The 19,791-nt window shown below is 35.6% G+C and overlaps 3 protein-coding genes across 4 annotated transcripts; 1 reads left to right on the top strand and 2 right to left on the bottom strand.

Moving 5' to 3' along the window:
* Nucleotides 1-1,881: 1,881 nt before the first annotated feature.
* Nucleotides 1,882-4,552, top strand: LOC125187511. 2 transcript variants are annotated; one of them, XM_048084111.1, is made up of 9 exons: nucleotides 1,882-1,999; nucleotides 2,248-2,295; nucleotides 2,367-2,436; nucleotides 2,740-2,838; nucleotides 2,949-2,993; nucleotides 3,375-3,643; nucleotides 3,721-3,754; nucleotides 3,832-3,963; nucleotides 4,232-4,552. In XM_048084111.1, exons 2-9 carry the CDS (start codon nucleotides 2,248-2,250, stop codon nucleotides 4,411-4,413), a joined length of 879 nt encoding a protein of 292 aa, XP_047940068.1. In that variant the 5' UTR covers nucleotides 1,882-1,999; the 3' UTR covers nucleotides 4,414-4,552. The 2 variants fall into 2 exon arrangements, with proteins under 2 accessions (XP_047940068.1, XP_047940069.1); XM_048084112.1 differs by lacking the exon at nucleotides 2,949-2,993.
* Nucleotides 4,553-8,055: 3,503 nt separating this feature from the next.
* LOC125187349 (calcium-transporting ATPase 4, plasma membrane-type-like) lies at nucleotides 8,056-14,153 on the bottom strand. Its single transcript, XM_048083919.1, has 7 exons — nucleotides 13,743-14,153; nucleotides 11,997-12,051; nucleotides 9,914-11,895; nucleotides 9,639-9,797; nucleotides 9,177-9,348; nucleotides 8,783-9,081; nucleotides 8,056-8,708 (listed from the first exon to the last, which is right to left on the bottom strand). The coding sequence occupies exons 1-7, from the start codon at nucleotides 13,917-13,919 to the stop codon at nucleotides 8,403-8,405; spliced, it is 3,150 nt and encodes a 1,049-aa protein (XP_047939876.1). The 5' UTR covers nucleotides 13,920-14,153; the 3' UTR covers nucleotides 8,056-8,402.
* A 2,919-nt stretch (nucleotides 14,154-17,072) lies between these two features.
* Nucleotides 17,073-19,555, bottom strand: LOC125187206 (mitochondrial acidic protein mam33). The gene is made up of 4 exons (XM_048083752.1): nucleotides 19,384-19,555; nucleotides 18,704-19,035; nucleotides 17,568-17,730; nucleotides 17,073-17,470 (listed from the first exon to the last, which is right to left on the bottom strand). The coding sequence occupies exons 1-3, from the start codon at nucleotides 19,495-19,497 to the stop codon at nucleotides 17,568-17,570; spliced, it is 609 nt and encodes a 202-aa protein (XP_047939709.1). The 5' UTR covers nucleotides 19,498-19,555; the 3' UTR covers nucleotides 17,073-17,470.
* Between the last annotated feature and the right edge of the window lie 236 nt (nucleotides 19,556-19,791).

Below are 19,791 nucleotides of genomic sequence, written 5' to 3'. Positions count from 1 at the left end.
TCCGAAACCCGTGGGCCGGCCCGAACAACCCGGTAAAATGAGCGGGTTAGGGTTGTAATTTTATTACCCGAATACAAAACGGGCTAAACGGGTTGGCCCGAATGGGTTGGCAGGTTAAACGTGTTGGCCCGAACGGGTTGCGGGTCGGCCCGATGGGTTGCAACTTTTAATTAAAATTTATTAAGTTTTAAGGGTTTTTTTTATAATATTTTTGAATCCTCAATCTTTCTACCTAATCATTAGTCTTATTCAATTTTCATTCTATAATTTTCCACTCGATCCCACAATATCCGCTTTCAAGTTCCACCACAACTCATTATTCCACTGTCTCATCATCTGCCTCTAGTGTCTTACCACCACCAAAGTCAATCAAGACAAAATTAAGAAATAATTCATCAAAATCTTAATATATTTATCATTTTAATAATGATTCATGTAAGATATGATTTTTAATTTTCACAAAGAATTAGTTACGAACAATAACAAAATAATGACACGAACACAAGTTTTAATTTATGTAGTAGTTGATCGAGATGAAATGCTTCTCTCCATGTATTATTGTAGAATACTATGAAAATATGAAGATTTTATATGATTCTAACTAAAAAGAAAAAAAGTATCTAAAATTTAAAATCATTTTATAGAAGAAAAATTCGATACAAGAAATTATTTTCGAAAGCTTTTGGGCCCGAATAGCCCGATGGATTAGCCCAAAACCCGGCGGTTTAGGGTTAGGGTTGAAATTTTATAACCCGAAAAATCCATAACCCGAATAGCCCGCACCCAAATAGCCCAGCAACCCGAATGGGTTGCCCGAACCCGAACGGGTTAGCCCGATTGACATTCTTAGGTGTATGGTATTTTGGGGCGTCTGAATTTTTTTTTGAAAAAGTATAAAAGCATTTTAAACCAGCAAAATGTAAAGCATAGAAACCATAAAAAATATTTTAAAATAAAATTTATAAATGTGTATCTCTAAAGTATAGTTATAAAATGTAGTTCACACTTAATTATATATTACAATAGGTGATAATTTAAATTTTAAACACATAATTGAATACATGGCTGCTCCACATCTCTTCCCAAAAAAAAAACATGAAAGTGCATGTATCCAATGTAATTATGTAAAGTAATGATTGTGTAGCATACACGTGTATTCACTTTTTAATCATTATATTCAATAATTAAGAAATGAAAATTTTCTCATACGATTTCATTAGTAGATAGCATTAACTCGTTTCAATATTAGATCTTATTCACTATCTACCACACTAGTGTTATTAGTTTACGTTTCGTAAGAAAAATTTTGAACTAACAACATGCAATCTTATTGGTTGGGAAAAAAAAGAAATGAAAAAACATAAAGTAGTCAAACCATGAATAGTTAAATAGGTAAATGATGGAAAATGAGCACTATTTCTTAAATAAGAAATAAGGTAAAAATGATATAGAACCCATAAACTTTAAGAGATGAGTAGTGGATAACCTAACCTTACTTTCAATGTATTCAACATTTCTTCTTTTGTGAATAAAAGTGACAAAGAACAGTAAATAATTCATTTTATTCTTTTTGAACCCTTGTTGTCTTGCTCACATCATAGGCAATATTTCAAAAATCGAATTTAATACAAAATTTGAACCCCACAATGAGGTTGGTCGATCTTTTATGATTTAGCAATAAGCAAAATTATTGAGCTCCCATCATCAATTTCATTGATGATCTTAGGCTACTTTTGCCATTATTTGTTTCAAATTTTTATTGGACTGGTCTCAAAAAGAAAGATACAGTTGTTGGGCCTTTCACGGCCCAGTAAAGGGAAATTGGGCCTTTCTGTATATTAAAATTCCAACCAAAATAAAATTCGATTTTGAATTATCTAGTGTTCATTCAAATTCTTCGAAACGGGAAAGTGAATCCCGCTAGAAACCTCTACCTTTGCAGATCTAAGCTTGTTGGTGCGTGTGTGGATCGCCAAAGCAGGTTTTCATTCCATCAAAGGTGTGTGACTAAATTTCACGCCGTTTTCCAGATTGTAGTTTGATTTTTGCTATCGAAAAATTTGGTTGTGAGGATTTAAATTTTCAATTTTCTTGTGAATTTGTTACATAAGATGCATTTTTATGTTAATTCTGTCATCTTCCAGCTCGCTATTTTGCACAAGTGATGAATTGGACTTGGACTTGCAAAATTGTGTTGATAGGGTTTGATTTTTTTTTTGTTTTTGTTTTTTCTGGTGTGGATTTCAGATGGAAGCACTTTACTCGAAGCTATACGATAAATACACCAAATTGAAGGTCTTTCTGATGTCTGTTCGTTTAATTAAAAAAATATGTATATCTGTACTGAAATTAATGTTCTGATGCAGAAGGAAAAAGAGTACCAGTTTGACGAACTGAATTATGAACAAGAAGTGAAATTCTTGAAGTATGAAGCTGGTATGGGAAAATATATGCATCTCCCCCTTGTTTCGAGCTTATGTGCCAGTTAGCGTTATTTACTCGTATCTTGTTAGTTAGTTCCCAGTGTTTTCTTGCCACTTGCAACAAAGAACTCTTGAACATTGCAATTTGTAGTTTATAAGTAATTAAGTTGGTTGGATTGACTTTTGCTGTAAAAGAATGATGAGTACCAGTTTTAACTGCTGCTGTTATGAGATTATTATTTTGTATACTGCTATTTGCATTAGTGAAGCATGTTTAACCAATTGACTTAAATTCTCGATATATCTGTCAATGCAGCTGCAGATGAAATGATCCAGTACTTGAAAAGTGAGAATGAAAAGCTCCATGAACAAAATATTCACTTCCAAAAGTTGTTAGCGGAAGAGAACCAAAAGAGTGAGCAAAGAATTCCTTCACCTACTTTAGATATCACATTTTTACTAGTATTATCTACTTGCACTTCATAATTGCCCAACATGGAAAAATGAAGGGGAATGTCTTCACAGGAAGTCCACTGGCCATTCTGTGTGGTTATCATTTCGCTTACCATAGTAAGTTTCCTTTTAATTGCTGGCACAAGAAGTGAAAGTTCTCCATTTGGAGCCAAAAACTATGTATACAAGGTTCGTTTTGTTTTGATTTAGTCCGACGTGGTCTAGTATATGCACACAAATTACTGAGGAGTGTATCATGTTTCTTGAACTCTAACCCGACTTCTTTAATGAATTAACCTGCACGACTTTAATGATTGAGGGTTGGATTATCATTTCTGAATTATGCTTCCTGCTTTCCACAGGAATTCTCTAGTTATAGCTCTCCCTTTGCACATAATTTTTAACACTGAGTGTTCAATAGTCTGTAATTTCAAACATTGAGTGTTCAAAGTCCTCTAATATTTCTAACTACTTACTATATTTCCTAATCATTTTTAGATAAGGAACTCAGTGAAGAAATTTCAAGGCTCCAAGACAAAGAATGTTCAAGCTATACTATGCCCAAGGAAAGTGGACATGAAAATTTACACAATACCCCTGGGGAACAATCGCAAGGAACATCTCCTGCAAAATCATCAAAAAAACGTAAATCTATTCATATTAGTGAGCATGCAGCTACTCCATATGTTGATGTTGAAGTCGACGATCCGTCAGGTCAACTTGTTCCTAGGGACAAAAGCAGCGGTGCCCCAAGCATCATCCAGCAGGTACCTAAATTATACCCATTCAGGTTAAAATGTAGTATTCTTCACTTTTGCCTAACATTTGATAATTTATGATTCAGCCTGCCTGCTGTCTAAGAACGACCAACAGTTCAGGTATTTCCTTAAAAGGAATCAAATCACTTCATTTTGCTACAGGCCATGAGCTTAACACTCTGACATGCTACTGGTAGGTGGTGATGCTGCAGATACAAGCTCATTCAACTGCATGTTTCAATATCTTGTTGAGTATGTAGTTGGCTTCAAAGTTTCCCCTGTCACTAAAAGCAACGAAGTGTCCATTTTGGCGCGTCATCAGTCAAGTGGTAATATTATTTTCTTTCTGAAACTTGGTTGAGTCGTTTGGCTTTATGATATGTTCCTTTTCTCCGTATCTGCTTAATGGCCTTTGATGTTTCTTAGTTCACTTTTATTAGTTTTTAATCATTTAATCTGATATCTGTCATGAGTTGTAAATGTGGATTTTTCCATTGATGGTGTTGCTCGAAGAGTGTATGTTGTCTTATCAGGAATGAACTACTGTTGATTTTGTATAATCGTAGTGAATGTAGATATGGATATTGTTTATTGCAGGCTACTCATTCAGCTTGACATGGATAGCAAAGCCAGATGGAGAAGTCGAGCTTCTATACCGCGTTTTATCCCTGGGGACTTTCGAGAGGGTTGCCCCAGAATGGATGAAGGAAACGCTCATGTTCAGCTCCAGCATGTGCAGTCTCTTTTTTCAGAGGGTTTCTCGTGTTATCAATACTTAACACCTTTACCTCTTCTACCTTGCTTCTTGTTCAAATTGCTGCAACTTATATAGATCAACATTAACAATGTATTCATTTCAATGCTTTGGAGGAGTGAATCGCAAAAGAATGCAACTTTAATGAAACATCAACTCCAAAATCTCATTTCTTCATAAATCATACTACTACTTGAAGTTATGTCTAAATTGTTGGGAAAGGACACGTACAATACAACAATACAATCAAGAAAAAATCAATAAAGAATGCGAGAAAATTGTTTAGCAAGTTTGTTATGATATGTCAAGCTAAGAATTTTGATTGTGGTTTTTGAAGATTGCTCAAACTTATACAAAGCCTCTGATGACCATTGTGCTTTGCAACATGACAATCAGGTTGAGGATGAAAAGCAGATTTCATACTAATTCAATAAAATCGTATCATCCGTTTCATGTTAATAGAGTCATTTTTCTATTTTATGAAGTTCTAAGTTAATTGAGTCATTTCTATTTTTACTTTATTCTCTCTCATCTCTCTTACTTTACTCTCTCTTACTTTTTTCATTATTAATTTAACACACTATTTTTAAAACTTCGTGCTGAAAAGATATGGCTCTATTAACAAGGAACGGAGGGAGTATATCTGATTTGAGCAAGAAAGAAAAGCTGCGGCATCTACATGAATTAAGAAATACTAGTAGAGTGAAAAACAAATTAGACATTTAGTAGATATACGAGACACATTTATTTACTAGTACAATTTTTTTTTTGATAATGAATCACACTGATCCAATTTCAATCATATTTCATTTCAACATTAACTAGTTTTGTAGACTCACATTTTTTAAACTTGTATTCTTGAAAATATCACCTAATTCTTTTCCTAATACATTTTCTACCTCACTCCTCACAGATATAAAATATGATGGTGGGGTCCATTACCATGCATGTAAGAGCAAAACCAAATCACACACACGAGTCTCAATCTGAATATAATCAATCCCGCAATTGCATAACACGAAAATCTCTGAAATCAATCACCAGAAAACATCGAATGCGAAATGAGAATCCAAATCAAAATCGAAATAAACAATGTGATCTAAGAAGGACTGCGTGTACATGGCGTCCTCCTCCTCTCCACTTATGGCTTCTCCTTCCCAATCTTCCTCAGCCAGTGGGGTATGTACCTTGATCTCATGAAGATTTTAATTGAATTTCCTATTTGTTTTATGGATGGAAACATCTGCATTTTCATTTGTCCTTATTCATAGTAACACCAATTGATTCTTCCTCACTTCTTCACTTTGTTGCTAATTTTGACTCTTCACACCATATCTCTGGTCTTGTTACTTTCAGTGTTGATGGTTTATTAGTGATAGTATAATGTTAGATGTTTGTTTACCTTATTGCTTCTAATGTAGTACTCCCTCCGTCCCTGAAAATTTGTCACTTATTTCCTTTTTCGTTCGTCCCTAAAAATTTGACATATTTTACTTTTACCATTTTTGGTAGTGGACCCTACATTCCACTAACTCATTCCCACTCACATTTTATTTTAAAACTAATACTCCCTCCGTCCCGTTTTAGCAGTCTCATTGACTTTTCTGCACTCGTTTTGTAAAAATGATAATAAATAGTTAAAGTGGAAAAATAATAAAGTAAAAAGAATAATATAGAGAAGAGTCTTATCTACATTATTCTCTTTTTTACTTTATTATTTCTCCACTTTAACTATTTATTATCATTTTTACAAAACGAGTGCAGAAAAGTCAATGAGACTGCTAATGCGAGACGGAGGGAGTATATAATAGTAGGACTCACATGTCACTAACTCTTTCAATCCACTTTTTATTACATTTCTTTAAACCCTGTGCCAGGTCAAATGGTGACGAATTTTGGGGGACAGAGGGAGTAACTAGTTTATCAAAAAAATTAGGTCTAGATTGCCGTCACTTGTGTGGTACTCCCTCCCTCCGCCTTAATAGAGGCGTTTCATTTTCTACACTTGTTTTGGAAAAAATAATACTGCCTCCGTCCAAAAAAAATAGACAAAGTTATAATGGCACAAGTTTTAATGCATAATTGGTAAAGTAAGAGAAAGAAAGAAATGAGGGTAGAAGTAGTATTAGTAAATTGTGGGTACACATTTAGAATGATGTATAGGGTTAATATTTGTTTAAAACTTTCCTTATTTAGAATGGATCTAATTTTAATTTTGGTGGACACCCCCAAAATGATAAAATTAGTCCATTTTTATTGGGACGAAGGCAGTTATAAATAGTTAAAGTAGAGAAAGAGTAAACTAAGAGAGAATAATGGAGAGAGAGAGGGTCTTCTCGTGCAGAAAATGAAACGCCTCTATTAACATGGAACGGATGGAGTATCTTTTGCTAGAATGATACTCGTTTTGGGAGTCACGGTTGTGTTAATGTGATAGTGGAATGTGATCTGATAATAAAATATGAATGACATGAGTTAGTGGAATGTTTAGCCTACTTACCATTTATAGTAAAAGTAAACTGAGACTCTAATTGCGGATGGACCGAAATGGCAAACCGGGATTTGACCTCTGTTGCACACAACATTCACAAATTCATTATGCAGTTCTCTCTACTTTGTGTAAATTTGCAGAAGTTGGCAACGTGGTTAAGGTACTAGTACTTTTATTTTGGTCCGGTGATCATGGCTGTTCTAGAGTGGTTTGATTTGTGGCTTCTGAAATCGCATTAGTTTGTGGTCTCTTGTAGGGTGAGCCCAGCTTCCATCTGTACGGATTTATTATGTGTAAAGTGCAACCGCCGCTAGAGCCTTCAAGTCAGTGCTTCAGTACCTAATCAAATAAACTTTCTTGACTATTATCAACAGATAGAATGTCAAGGAGAATCAATTATGAGTTCTTAGTTTTAGGTCATCTTCTCTGCTCAACTCGATGAATTTGATGCTTTATATCGCACCGGTTGCTGTTGTAGTTTTGCTCCCTGATGGAGCCAGACGTGTTTGACGTAGTTGTCGCACTTGGGAAGGAACATAAATTCATGTGGATTCTTCTTTTCATCAATTCAACAATGGCTAATGGAGCAAACTTGTGCAATTTCCTGGTGACTAAGCATAAGTGCCTTAACACTCCAGGTACTTCTCCCACGACCAGATTGTGTTGAACGTATTTCGTTTAAGAGCATTTGCTTTTCCATGTTGTGTGTGTACTTGAAAGATAAGCCGAGCAATGTGACAAACTTGGCTTAGTTTAACATATGGAACGCACATCGCTCTGTCTCATATTTTTCCTCATTCCGATCAGGTTTTAGGCAATGCTAAAGGAGCTGTGGCTGTTGTCATCTCAATTCTCATCTTCCAAAATCCAGTCACCTTCATTGGTATTGTTGGTTACACCATGACAGATTGACAGTCATGGGGGTCATTGCCTATGGAGAGTCGAAGAGGAGACGAAAATGAGCCCTCGTCGTGCTATCCTACGTTCAGTAGGAATACAGAGGCTATTGTTGTAACTGCAGCTACAACGACTTAAGAGTTGTCCAGCAAAATCAGCTTTCGATATTTAGAAATAGAGTTGATTTTATTGCAGTGCCACTTTGTATTATGTATTTTGTTGCCCAGAAATGTAAGCTTATTTTCAGTAGAATTTTTTTTGGAATTATAACAAAACACATTAACATCAAATGCAAAGCAGAAACTTGAATAATAAAAGTAATAAATAGTTCGATTTCAACGTTAAGATTCAACAGCAGATCCTAAATACTGGGATTTCGATGTGCTGTTGCTGCCTGCAAGTTCGTTGGCAGTCGGCACCATCCCAATTGAAACCAAAGGCGATGGACGATATCACGCTTCAACACTCTCTTCGATTTAAGCATGACGAGCAAAACTCGGAAAATTTGCACTCATAAAATACCCAAGGTTTCAACTTCACAAATGTATTGTTTGATAATATGTAAAAATCCTTTTTCGTTCTTACCTAATTAAACCATTCAAGTCTGAGCTGGAAAAATATGGTGTTTAAGCGCGTTCTGGGCCGGTTGGGAGCGCATCGTAGCCGTCGTGGTGTGTAGCAGGCGCATCGTTCTTGACAGGAATGCACTTCAAGACTACAGCAATAGGCATGCCCACGGCACCCAGTGCAATGCTGAGTACCCACAGCTGCCAGTTCAATGGTACGGTGCTGGCAAACGTGCCCAGGAACTCGACTATGATGACTTGGAAGACTACTGTGGCCATGATGATTCCTATGAATATCCAGTTTCCAATCAGCCCACGGAAGATGTTCATCTTCTCGATGTCGCGACTGTTAATTTCATTGAACACCTGGATGCATCCAAGAAGATCAAATTCTTAATTCTGCATTGTTTAACAATGTGAGGAAATGGATAAATAATTACCTGACAGAAGACGAAGGTATTGAAGATGAAGGTATTCAGCACTTCCGTTGCATTAGAGCCTGTGAGCCCCAATAATTGCTTCCCAATGAAATTGAGGACAAGCAGAATAGCCAACTGATAGATGCTCTGTCCGAAGATATTTCTCCACATGGTCCTCGTTATGAAGCTTTCGTTTCTTCGTACGGGAGGCCTCTGCATCAGGCCAGCGTGTGGTGGCTCAGTGGCCAGTGCAAGTGCACCTAGAGTGTCCATTATTAGGTTCACCCACAGCAGCTGCACAGCCGTGAGGGGAGCTGATCCTGATGGAACGACAAAAGAAAAGCAGTGTTGTGTTTCGGTTTCATGGAAAGCAAATGCTCGAATTGAAATGTGGATGCAGAATGAGAAATGTTACCTGATGCACAAGCAGATATGAAGTTGATCATGAGAGCAACAATGTTGACGGTCAGCTGGAATTGAACGAATTTCTGAATATTTATGTACACTGAGCGTCCCCATTTCGCAACATTCACAATTGTTGAGAAATTGTCATCTAGCACAATCACATCAGCACTTTCTTTCGCAACCTGGTTAATTTGTTTGATGGGTGATTAGATGTTACATCAATGAGCTTAAGCAATTAAAATGGTTTTGCAATCGTTCAGCATAAAATATCAAGAAAGTTCGCACGCTATTTACCATAAGAAAGATTTGCATGCCTTTTTTAGTGTTCTAGGGTATGAGCTTGAAAACAAATGCCTCAAAAATAGTGATGCATTTTTTAAAGAAAAATTATTGGAAACATGAATGCGTTGGACCGTATTCTGAGATAATATATAGGAAAAGGATTCTTTTAGCAAACATAGTATGATCAGACCTCTGTTCCTGCGATGCCCATAGCAAGTCCAATGTCTGCCTCATGCATAGCTGGAGCATCATTTGTCCCATCGCCAGTAACTGCAACAACCTCACCGAGTTCATTTCTTGATGTCTTCACTAGAAGATGCTTATCTGTTGGTGAGGACCGCGCCATTACCTAACCACAAGATATCGGCACTTTAGATTATGATTTAGAAGATACTGTGTATATATATATATGGAATTAGTGGTAATGCAGAAAGATGGGATACAATTGGAGTATTTGTTATCCACCTTTAGTTTTGGTATTAGTTCCTTCATCTGGTAGATACTCAGAGAGCGAAACTCTGGACCTTCTATAGCAAGATCATCATCTTTAAGAATTCCACACTCTCTAGCAATAGCTTTAGCTGTATTAATATTATCCCCAGTAACCATGCGTACAGCAATGCCAGCATCTAAACAGATTTTAACTGCTTCCCTCACACCAGGGCGAACTGGATCCTTGATTCCCACAATTGCAATCAGCGTATAGCCACTATCGGGGATACTATCCTCCGGAGAACCATCGTCAATATCCTTATAAGCTAAGCAGAGAGTACGTAAAGCTTCATTGGCAAACCCATTGATGATATCCGAGATAGAACTTACTTGCTCTTCTGACAACTCGACAACCTCCCCATCCGCATTAATTACCCTGCTGCACGTTTTTAATATAATCTCTGAAGCACCTTTGCAGAAAGCTCGGGTCTTGGCATCTGGAAGTGACACAAGAACAGACATCTTTTTCTTTTCAGAATTAAAAGGTTCAACCTTCTTTATCCTACAGACTTTGCGTTGCTCCTCAAAATCACCCAGAAGCAATCCATATTCTAGAATCGCCGACTCTGTTGGTGTACCCAGAATTGTCCTCTTTCCATCTTTATCATTGACAACCTCAGATCCTGTATTGTTAAATATTCCTTGCAAGAGGACGGATAATACTTTTTCTGATATATAGCTACATAATGCATCCTTGTGTCCACTGGCATCAACCTCCTTTGATTTTCCAGAAAGCCATATTTTACTGACTACCATATGGTTAGTGGTTAATGTACCTGTTTTATCAGTACAAATGCACGTAGCAGAACCCATCGTTTCACAGGCTGACAAATGTCTCACTAGTGCCTTTTCCTTCATTAATTGCTTCATCGCAAAGGCAAGACTAAGTGTAACTGCAAGGGGCAATCCCTCAGGAACCGCAACAACTATAATGGTGACTGCTGTAGCGAAGTAGTTTAAAAGCAGCAGAGCGTCACTAGAACCCCATTGGGTAATTTCGTTGCGAAGCCCCTTCTCAATCAAAAACCTTACCGTCAAGACTAGGAAAGTCAGAACAGCAAAGCAAAGTCCAATTTTACCAATAATAGTAGCAACACCATTCAGCTTGACCTGCAGAGGGGTCTCATCATCACCACACTCACTTAGAGTTTCCATCAACTTTCCCCATTCTGTTCTCATTCCAACTGTAGTCACCAACATTTTACCAGACCCGTCTTGAACTTTACTTCCTGCAAGAAGAAATGGTCTTTTTTCGTATATGTTTATTGGCACACTTTCACCAGTCAAACTTGACTGATCAATCAACAAGTTAAACCCGGATATGAAAATTCCATCTGCTGGAACCTGATCTCCGATGGACAGAATAACAATATCTCCAACAACCAAATCAAATATGGAGACTTTCTGCCGAACTCCATCCCTAGTGACATTGATAAAAATCTTCTTTTTCTCCTTATCCAACTCTTTGAATTGTAATGATTGCTTATAATCACTAATTGCAGTAACCATGACCACAAGAAGTATGCTAAGGATAATTCCCAAGCCATCATATATACCCTTTGGCCACCCTTCAGTAGCAAGCCCTACTCCAATAGACACCACAGCACAAACTATAAGTATAATAAGTGTCAAGTCATGTAAAGCTTCCCATACAAACACCCAAAAACCTTTAGAAGGTTTCTCAGTGTAGCGATTGACACCATATATATTTTGCCTTAAAGGCACGTCACTTGAGTTCACTCCTTTTTCTAGTGATACATTCAATCTATCAGCAAGTCCATCAGTGCCTTTCAGTTTAGTTAAGGTCTTAATGTCGTAAGAAGCAACAAGAGATCCAAGTTTATCAGGGTTGATTTTAAACCCTGCACGTCTAGCCTCTTCGTGAAGCCCATTTTGGATATCCTTTTCTATTTCTTCTTCCGTTGGTTCAGGGTGAGTTATTTTAATATGTGCACCTACATTGACAAAAAAGACAGAAGTCAGAAGAATAAGAGCAGTATGAAATAAACAAATATTGAGCATTATAACTGACAAACCAAATGAGCAGAAGCATTACCATTAAGAAACCTGAGGGCTGCTGTCAGAGTAATGAAAGAAATACGAATCTTTTCCTGGTATATAGTAATAAAGATTATTAGCAAAATCAGATACAAAATGGGCCATGATTGTAATTATAATAATGCAACATAGGAAACACTTCAAAAGTGGAGTATGATAACCAAAAATCAATCAAGATACAACTACCATGATATTAGAACAGTTACTAGAACCACTTTCAAGACAATCAAGATAATAACAAGAAAAGGAGAAAGAATATCAGAACATAATATTTGTCCATTCAAGGCTGGGTTTGTACATTATAACCATTTGGAAAACACTGATGTATCTACCATTAATCTATACCAAATTAACCTCGAGTACATGTGCTTAGGTTCATATCAACTAAATGTCGGCCCCATACTTAATCCAAGACCAATCAGTTGATCATTAATAAACTTGACCAAATGAAATTTCGTAGACAAAGGGATAGTTGTAATGTAAACATAAAAACGACGTTGTATAATCTACGTACTTTTCAATTTGCCTACAATTGTCTAAGTTTTTGCATATGTAGGTAATATGCAGTTCAAATGAGAAAGACATGCGAGCAGCCGAGCACAATACTTATAACATTTAATTACTCAAATATCAACGTTTGACTTATACTGTTTCCTACATTTTTCCAAAAGGAGCATTACATCAACTCATGTACAATGGCCACATGACCCCTCGGAGATAAAAGGTACTTCTTGTTGGCTGGGTCAATTCTATGTAAAGAACCTGTAGCTAAAATAGTTTCCAATAACCGTCATAATTGAAGAGACAAAATATAACTCCCAAAATATTACTCATTCAAGGCTGCTCCCTCCCTCTCTCTCTCTTTCTCTGTCTCTCTGTTATGTGGTGAATAAGTAAAAGCAACAATGAAAATTAAAAAAAAAAACACAACTGTTCTTCATACAATGGTCTTATTTTATAGTAGAATTTATCATATAATAGTATTGAGTTGTTAACGTTTACTTAGAATGAAAACTAAGTAAAGATACACACAAAAAATATATTACTACTACTCAAATATAAAAAGATGATTAATACAACGAGCGCCCAAAGAGAAAAATAGTGGATGGTTATTAAGATAAAAGAGTGCATATTTTTTAAAGAGTATATGACAGTATGCGTAAAAGTCAAAATCTCTTCTAACTGAAAGTTGAAAAATCAAAAGAAAATTTCACCAACTTTAAATCGGAAATTAGATCTGATACATACACATGTTTCCAAATTCCAGTAACATCCATCACAGAGAGAGCCATACAAACCCTACAATAATACACATCTCTACCAACTGATCCTTTACAAGCAGAAGCAAACAAAGAGATAAGTTCTTCATTTTCGCCTTTTATGAAACACATCCAATAAATTAATAACAATTGCAACAAAATTATCCTTCTCTAACAACCATAGAAACTCTAAACAAATCTCATTTCCTTTATTAAAACTTTAAGAATCAATCGCTTTTGCAGGCAAAAAGCTCCTCTTTCTGCAGATCCTCTGGAATCACAATTCTCATAACTTTTGCGAAAGACCAAGCAAACAAACTAACACTTTTTACGCCTTCCGATCCAATGAGATTCGAAAATAGCCGTGGAAATTAGAAATAAATAAACTAGTTCAAAATCAAAGAAACACCTCAAAAACCGCATTGATTAAAACATCCATCCAGATTCAGAAGAACAGAGCAAGAGAAGGCGATGAATAGACGTACACTGAGTTTTTTGAGCTGCTCTTTGGCTTCGGTTCGCTTCTCGAGATCGGCGGCGTAGCGGAACCTTCTCCGGCGGTTCTTCACGATGGTTCCGACGGCCTGGCGCCACTTCTTGAGCGCGTCGTCTGAGTGATCCTTGTGGTCCAAATCGAACTCCGGTGGTATGAAATTGTCCATGAGAGATTAGATTTCCCTCCGCCGGGTACGGCTCTAGGGTTCCGCCACGGTCAATAGGTATGCATACGCATACAATAGAGGCGGAATAGTGAAGAAGGGAGAGAAGTAAAACAGAGAGAGTGATGAAAAATGTAGATATGGCTTCGCCTCCTTTATTCTTATTGGTAGAGACTAAATCTGTAATATTTTTTTCTGCGTTTTGGGTTTCATCGAAACACAAATTCTATACATATAATTTATCTTCGGATTTTCAATATTAATGTGTATCAGGGATTTACAGGCTATATATAGGGTTTTCAAAATCTGGTCAAAATCGCAAATCAAACATCAATAAATCGTATTGTATGATTTTATAAGATTTCAAAAATATGATTTCATTCTTGGTCCACCAAAAAATAGTCTTGTTTTTTATTTTGGTATATCCATTAAAATTAATCTTGTTTATATAGTATGATTAACTATTTCTTTTTACTTTTTTACTATTTGTTCAAAATTTTCTATTTCTATCTTATTTTTAATAATTATACATTAAAATTTATGATTTTTTTTATTCGTAAATAGGACCATTTTCCAGTGGATATTTTGGAATATTTTAATTAATGATTTTTCAAAAATAAAAGCCAAACAAAGTTTATTATTAACTTACTTTATAAAAATATGAACATTGGGATACTTAAGCATCAATTGTAAAAAGATTTGTCATAGCTTTAGGAATAAAGATCAAGGGTTGAATGTTAAAACTAACTGAATCTATGAAAACATGCATATCTGACCGTCTTTATAATAAAAAGATGATTTGCTAAAGCCATGTTCTGCACTCTTCTTATTACTTCTCAACTCGTACATTTAAAAATAGAGGAAACATTTTTTTAGCCGCAAACTTTGATAATGTATCAATCTTGTTTCGTAACATTTGAAAACATCTTCTGAGGTCCATTAACTTCGATATAACATCGTTTGAACTTTTTTTGGACGAAAATACCCTCAAGCCAATAAAGAGCATTTCAGTTTATTTACCCTCTCTTCTTCATCAAAATATTTGATTTATATCTCTAATTCTTCTTTTCCATTTTTTTCTTCTCTCATTTTTTTTCATTCTCTCTCCATTTTCTACTCCTCTTTTCATTTGAATCAACAATATAAATAGAAATGAATGAATGTGTAACTAATTTAAAACAACCTTCTAAAATGCTGAAATGGGAGATAGTTGACAACCCTCACAACATGGAGTAATACATTTATTTTTTAAAAATAATTAAAACCAATTGGATTAGTTACATCATTTCCCATATGATATCCACCATATAAAAGTGTATCCATCTTTACTAAAACAATTATTCCATCCGTCTTTTATTATGAGTCTTATTTGAATTTGGTACGGATTTTAAGAAATGTAAAAAAAAAGTGGGGGAGAAAAGATAGTGGAAAGTATGATCTACCTACCAATTATGGTAAAAGTGAACCGGATCTCTTAATGACAGACGGTCAAAAATTATAAACTAAGACTTTTAATAGCGGAAGCGGAAGAAGGAAGTATACAACTCCTTTTTCTTTTTTAAGTCTATTATCAACCTTTATTTCATTAACTTTTGCCATGGGATAGTGTATATAAAAAGAAACTATTTGTACATAAAAAGTTAAAAAAGTTATAAACATTTGTTTCTTAAAAGTGCAATGATTTCGGAAAAAAAAGTTATCCCTGTCAACTTTAATTACTTTACTAAAATAGTACTAATATTTATTCCAAATCGTGCCTCCCATCCCCATCAATTTTTCTTTCTTCGTGCTCTGAATGGGTAATGGATTCCCACTATCTCTAAATCTTGCTTTCAAAATCTATAATCTTTCTTATGATTTGAATAACTTTTCGTATGAGAACGAGTCACCAATTTCTCAGTCGTGGCTTGCGGGGTCAAAAAAAGAGATTCAATGATATTTTTGCTTTCAATATTTCAAGGCAAAAAGAAGGAATCCCGTCTCAAATGATAAACAAGAGACGAGATTTAACCTTATTTTGTTTTCAATTTTATAGGTCAAAAGAAAGAACATGAATTTTGGTCCTCTCTTTTTGCTCCTCCCCAATGATATTGCATTTGAGAATATAGTAATTTCCTCTATCCCAGTGCTTTTTTTATTTCATCTCGTCCCAAACTACTTACACTATTTATATTTGAAATTAGAATTATTAATATATTAAAGTTAAATAAGTATTCCATTATTAAGTGATTTCTCATTACAATTAAAATACTAATTTAATTACACTAAAAAATTAAAATTTTAAAAATTATTTATATAGAGAGAGAAAAAAATAATCTCGTTCCAATTCCATCAGTGTTGCCGTGGGGCCATCCAAACATGAATATAATGAATCACTGCAGAAAATGGCAAAATTGGCCTTTTTTAATTAAATTACATAATTGACTTTCTTAAAATGGTTAGCTATTTTCTACACCTTTAGACTTGACTTCTAAGTTCTAACTAAGGAGTAATAGCAACGGGAAGCTGGTAAGGTTTTGCACTGTGAATTGTGATATCATCCCTCGTGTTGTGTCAAGACCGTTGAACAAACACACAAGATGAAAATAAAACAGAAAAAAAAAAAGAAAAAAAAAGCAGAAGCTGAAAGAAAGTTGCAAAATAAAAATCCGAAGATTGTCAGCCACGATGAGCACACATGATACGATTATCGTTCAAGTATTCATAAATGCTCGATAATCTGTAGTTCCATACCAACATCTAAGTATGTATAGAGAGGGATATCATATCATGATGATATCAATATTATACAGTCTACATCTTGGATGAGTCGGGCCGCCTAGCACGCTAGACTCATCAAATATCAATGGATAGAAGACAGTGAGTGATGTGTGGTAATTCTGGTGGCCACAATATGGCCCTAGATTCTAGATGTTGGCCATGACATTGCTATGAGAATTGACTTGGCATGGGGTTTTGACTTGGCTTAGTTAGAGGCATAATTGGTGCAAAATGACTCAAAGTTAGAACCGGTCTAAACGATGTAGTGATGGACCAGAATGGTCAGTAGGGTGGTCCTAAGCTATGGGGGCAATGACTTTTTTAGATCATTAGATTTCAAACAGTCTAGAATGAGTAACACGTAGCTAGATGTATGCACACAAATTTTGGTCAAGCTAAGCGAAAAAATATCCAAGATAGATGCAGATCATGATATATAGCATATTTCTACAAAGGAAGCAACACAGTGATACCAAAGAGCAATATTATTTTCCAAGGAATGGCAAAAAGAGCATATATTCCTTGCCCTGGTCTCTATGACTACCCCAATTTCATTGTCATGAATTTCCATATCTCTAAGTCTACCCCATATAGTGTTGCATTCCTTGACTTTTTACTTTTTCTATGTAAGTCAACAATAATATGGAAAGGTTGACAAGATTTAGTTAATGATACTTATGCACAACAATCGGAACTTATCCTCGACTGATTCTGCCCAAAGCCATTATTTTTGGAATGACCTCTAAGGGGTACTTCCAGCAAGATCAGTGTTTGGTGTGAATTTTGAAAGACAGCTGAAGTTGACAAGTGGAAAATAGAACGGGTCATTTTATAGAAAACTAACAAAACAATGTGCGAGTTAAATGAAATTTTGGAAATAGCTTATATTACTTATGTTCTGTCCATCATCTCCTTTAGCTTTTGTAACCAGCCCATGTATTGACCTTGCTCTTTCTTGTGTAGGTAGAGGAGGAGGTTGTTGGTGAAGTCCTCTTCAATCCCTCTGGCTGCTAGATACTGCTTCAGCTCATGTTGTAAAGCTGGGTCCAGATCACTGCAAAAGGACGTGACCGATAACTTAACCATGGAAAGAAAGAGAAAAAAACTGGGTGGAGAATGGCAGGTAAAGTATTTGAACTATGTTTATTAGCACACACCTCGACCCTCAAAACAAGTAAAATATATTATTAACAGTTATAATCAGATTTTCAAAATGTAGACATGCATTATACTACCTCCATATAAAAGAAGGTCATACTGAGAATACACACTTTCACTTAAGTAACATTCAGATATATCATCTGCTCGAACAGTAACAGAAAAATGGTACAATAATTGTACCGACAGTCTACAATTTTGTGCTGAGTTCATCAGGATATCAAAAGAACAGGAAAACACGCGAGTAGAAATATTTCTACAGATTTTTGGATTTTAAATGAGATAGTACTATTATAATTGTGAAAAATTGAGCCTAATTTTGTGAAGTTAATATTATTAGCTTGTTTTTGGAATCAAGATCTGAATAAATTATAAAACATGAAAAGGAGTCAGTAGAATCCGCAACTGGAGCAAATCTAAGCTGAGAGCGGAACCCTGAAATACTAAGGACTTATTTGGTTTGATTTTCAGAGTTCTGGAGGTGTACACAGTGTCTCAATGTGAGAATGTGTTTAATATTACAGAGATATATTCTTAGTTAACAAATGATAGTTAATGACTCTCAGTTTACCATCATACTCGTTATATTGCATTAGCCAAAAGTGCTGTATATAATTAATATTGATGTTATAGGTTTGAAATAGAAACTATTTCTATTCCGGTTAAGAAAGGGATCAATCAATCAACCACAGTTTTGGCACCTCAGAATGTTAAAATTCCGAAAACGAGGCATGCAAAATAAGCCAAACAATTTGAATGTCATACGATGGCCATAAGAAAGCTATGTTAGCATCCAGTAGTGACATACATTTCAAATTTCATTTATCTCAACATAAACAGGTTACAGCTCAATTTCAATAGGAAGATACCTGAATAACGGCCCTCTATAAACCGATGAACTGAGAGACGACGATTGAATGTAGTGGGCGTTGTGAATGTGAAAATCAGGCTGAGTGCCTCCTCTATTAGACGCTACACAATCAAACTTCAAGATAGAGCTCAAACCAGGCTTTTTCACACATATTTTCAGCAAAGCTTCTGCAGGGAACCTGCTATCTTCATGGAAAGTATCGCGGCCCAACAATGCCGAGATGGCCACTTCCTCCCCGGACGACGAACACTTTTTCCTCAGAATCACATCTTGGGAATTGGGAGAGTCCCACTCCACCACAAAATCACCAAATGAACCCATTTTTTCATTCTGCACAACATAGACCAAGTCAGGCCTCAAAAGGAAACTTGTAGGATGAAAGGAAACTGGAACAACAGCCATTATAAGCTCAAAAAAATCACAGCATATGTAGACACAATAACCTATTATGAACTTAAATTCATATAAACTTTGGCTCTCCATTTGTAGGTTATCATTGTGCTTCGCCTATACATCAATCAGTCATCAACGATGATAAATTTAACACTGGAACTGTTCGCCAAACTTTATGCATCAAACAATAAATATCAATAGGAACCCTAATTTACTCCCCAATCAAATTAAACACGAAATGTAGGGCGAGAAACGAATCGTTAAAGTCAAAAATGCAAAATCGACCTGGAAGCGCATGGAGGAGAGTTCGTGGTTGAGCTCAGATTCCAAAATTCTCAGCAAATCCAAATCTTCAATAGATTTGTAAGCTCTGCGCAAAACATTAGTCACTCTCGCCATAGTTCTTATTTCTGTTTCTCTCTTCTGCTGTGGTTAAAACACAATTTATTGTAAACGAAACGCAGCGCTGCAAATTTTATTTTCTTTTTTTGTATAATAGGCTTATTTATTTGAATACTCATAAATAAAAATACTAAATCAGCTATCTTCATATAAATGATTCATGTCTATGAGTTTGTTTTAAATAGATATGGAGTAGTATGTTTTTGAAAATAGTGTACATTAAACAAAAAACGCAATCGGAGTATATATATAGGTGGATGGGGGTGCGTTATATTGCTAACCCTGCTAACT

The sequence above is a fragment of the Salvia hispanica genome, chromosome 5 (genome assembly GCF_023119035.1).
Source record: "Salvia hispanica cultivar TCC Black 2014 chromosome 5, UniMelb_Shisp_WGS_1.0, whole genome shotgun sequence".
Lineage (NCBI taxonomy): Eukaryota > Viridiplantae > Streptophyta > Magnoliopsida > Lamiales > Lamiaceae > Salvia > Salvia hispanica.
Note: the sequence above shows the minus strand (reverse complement) of the source record. Positions and strands in the feature narration are given on the sequence as shown.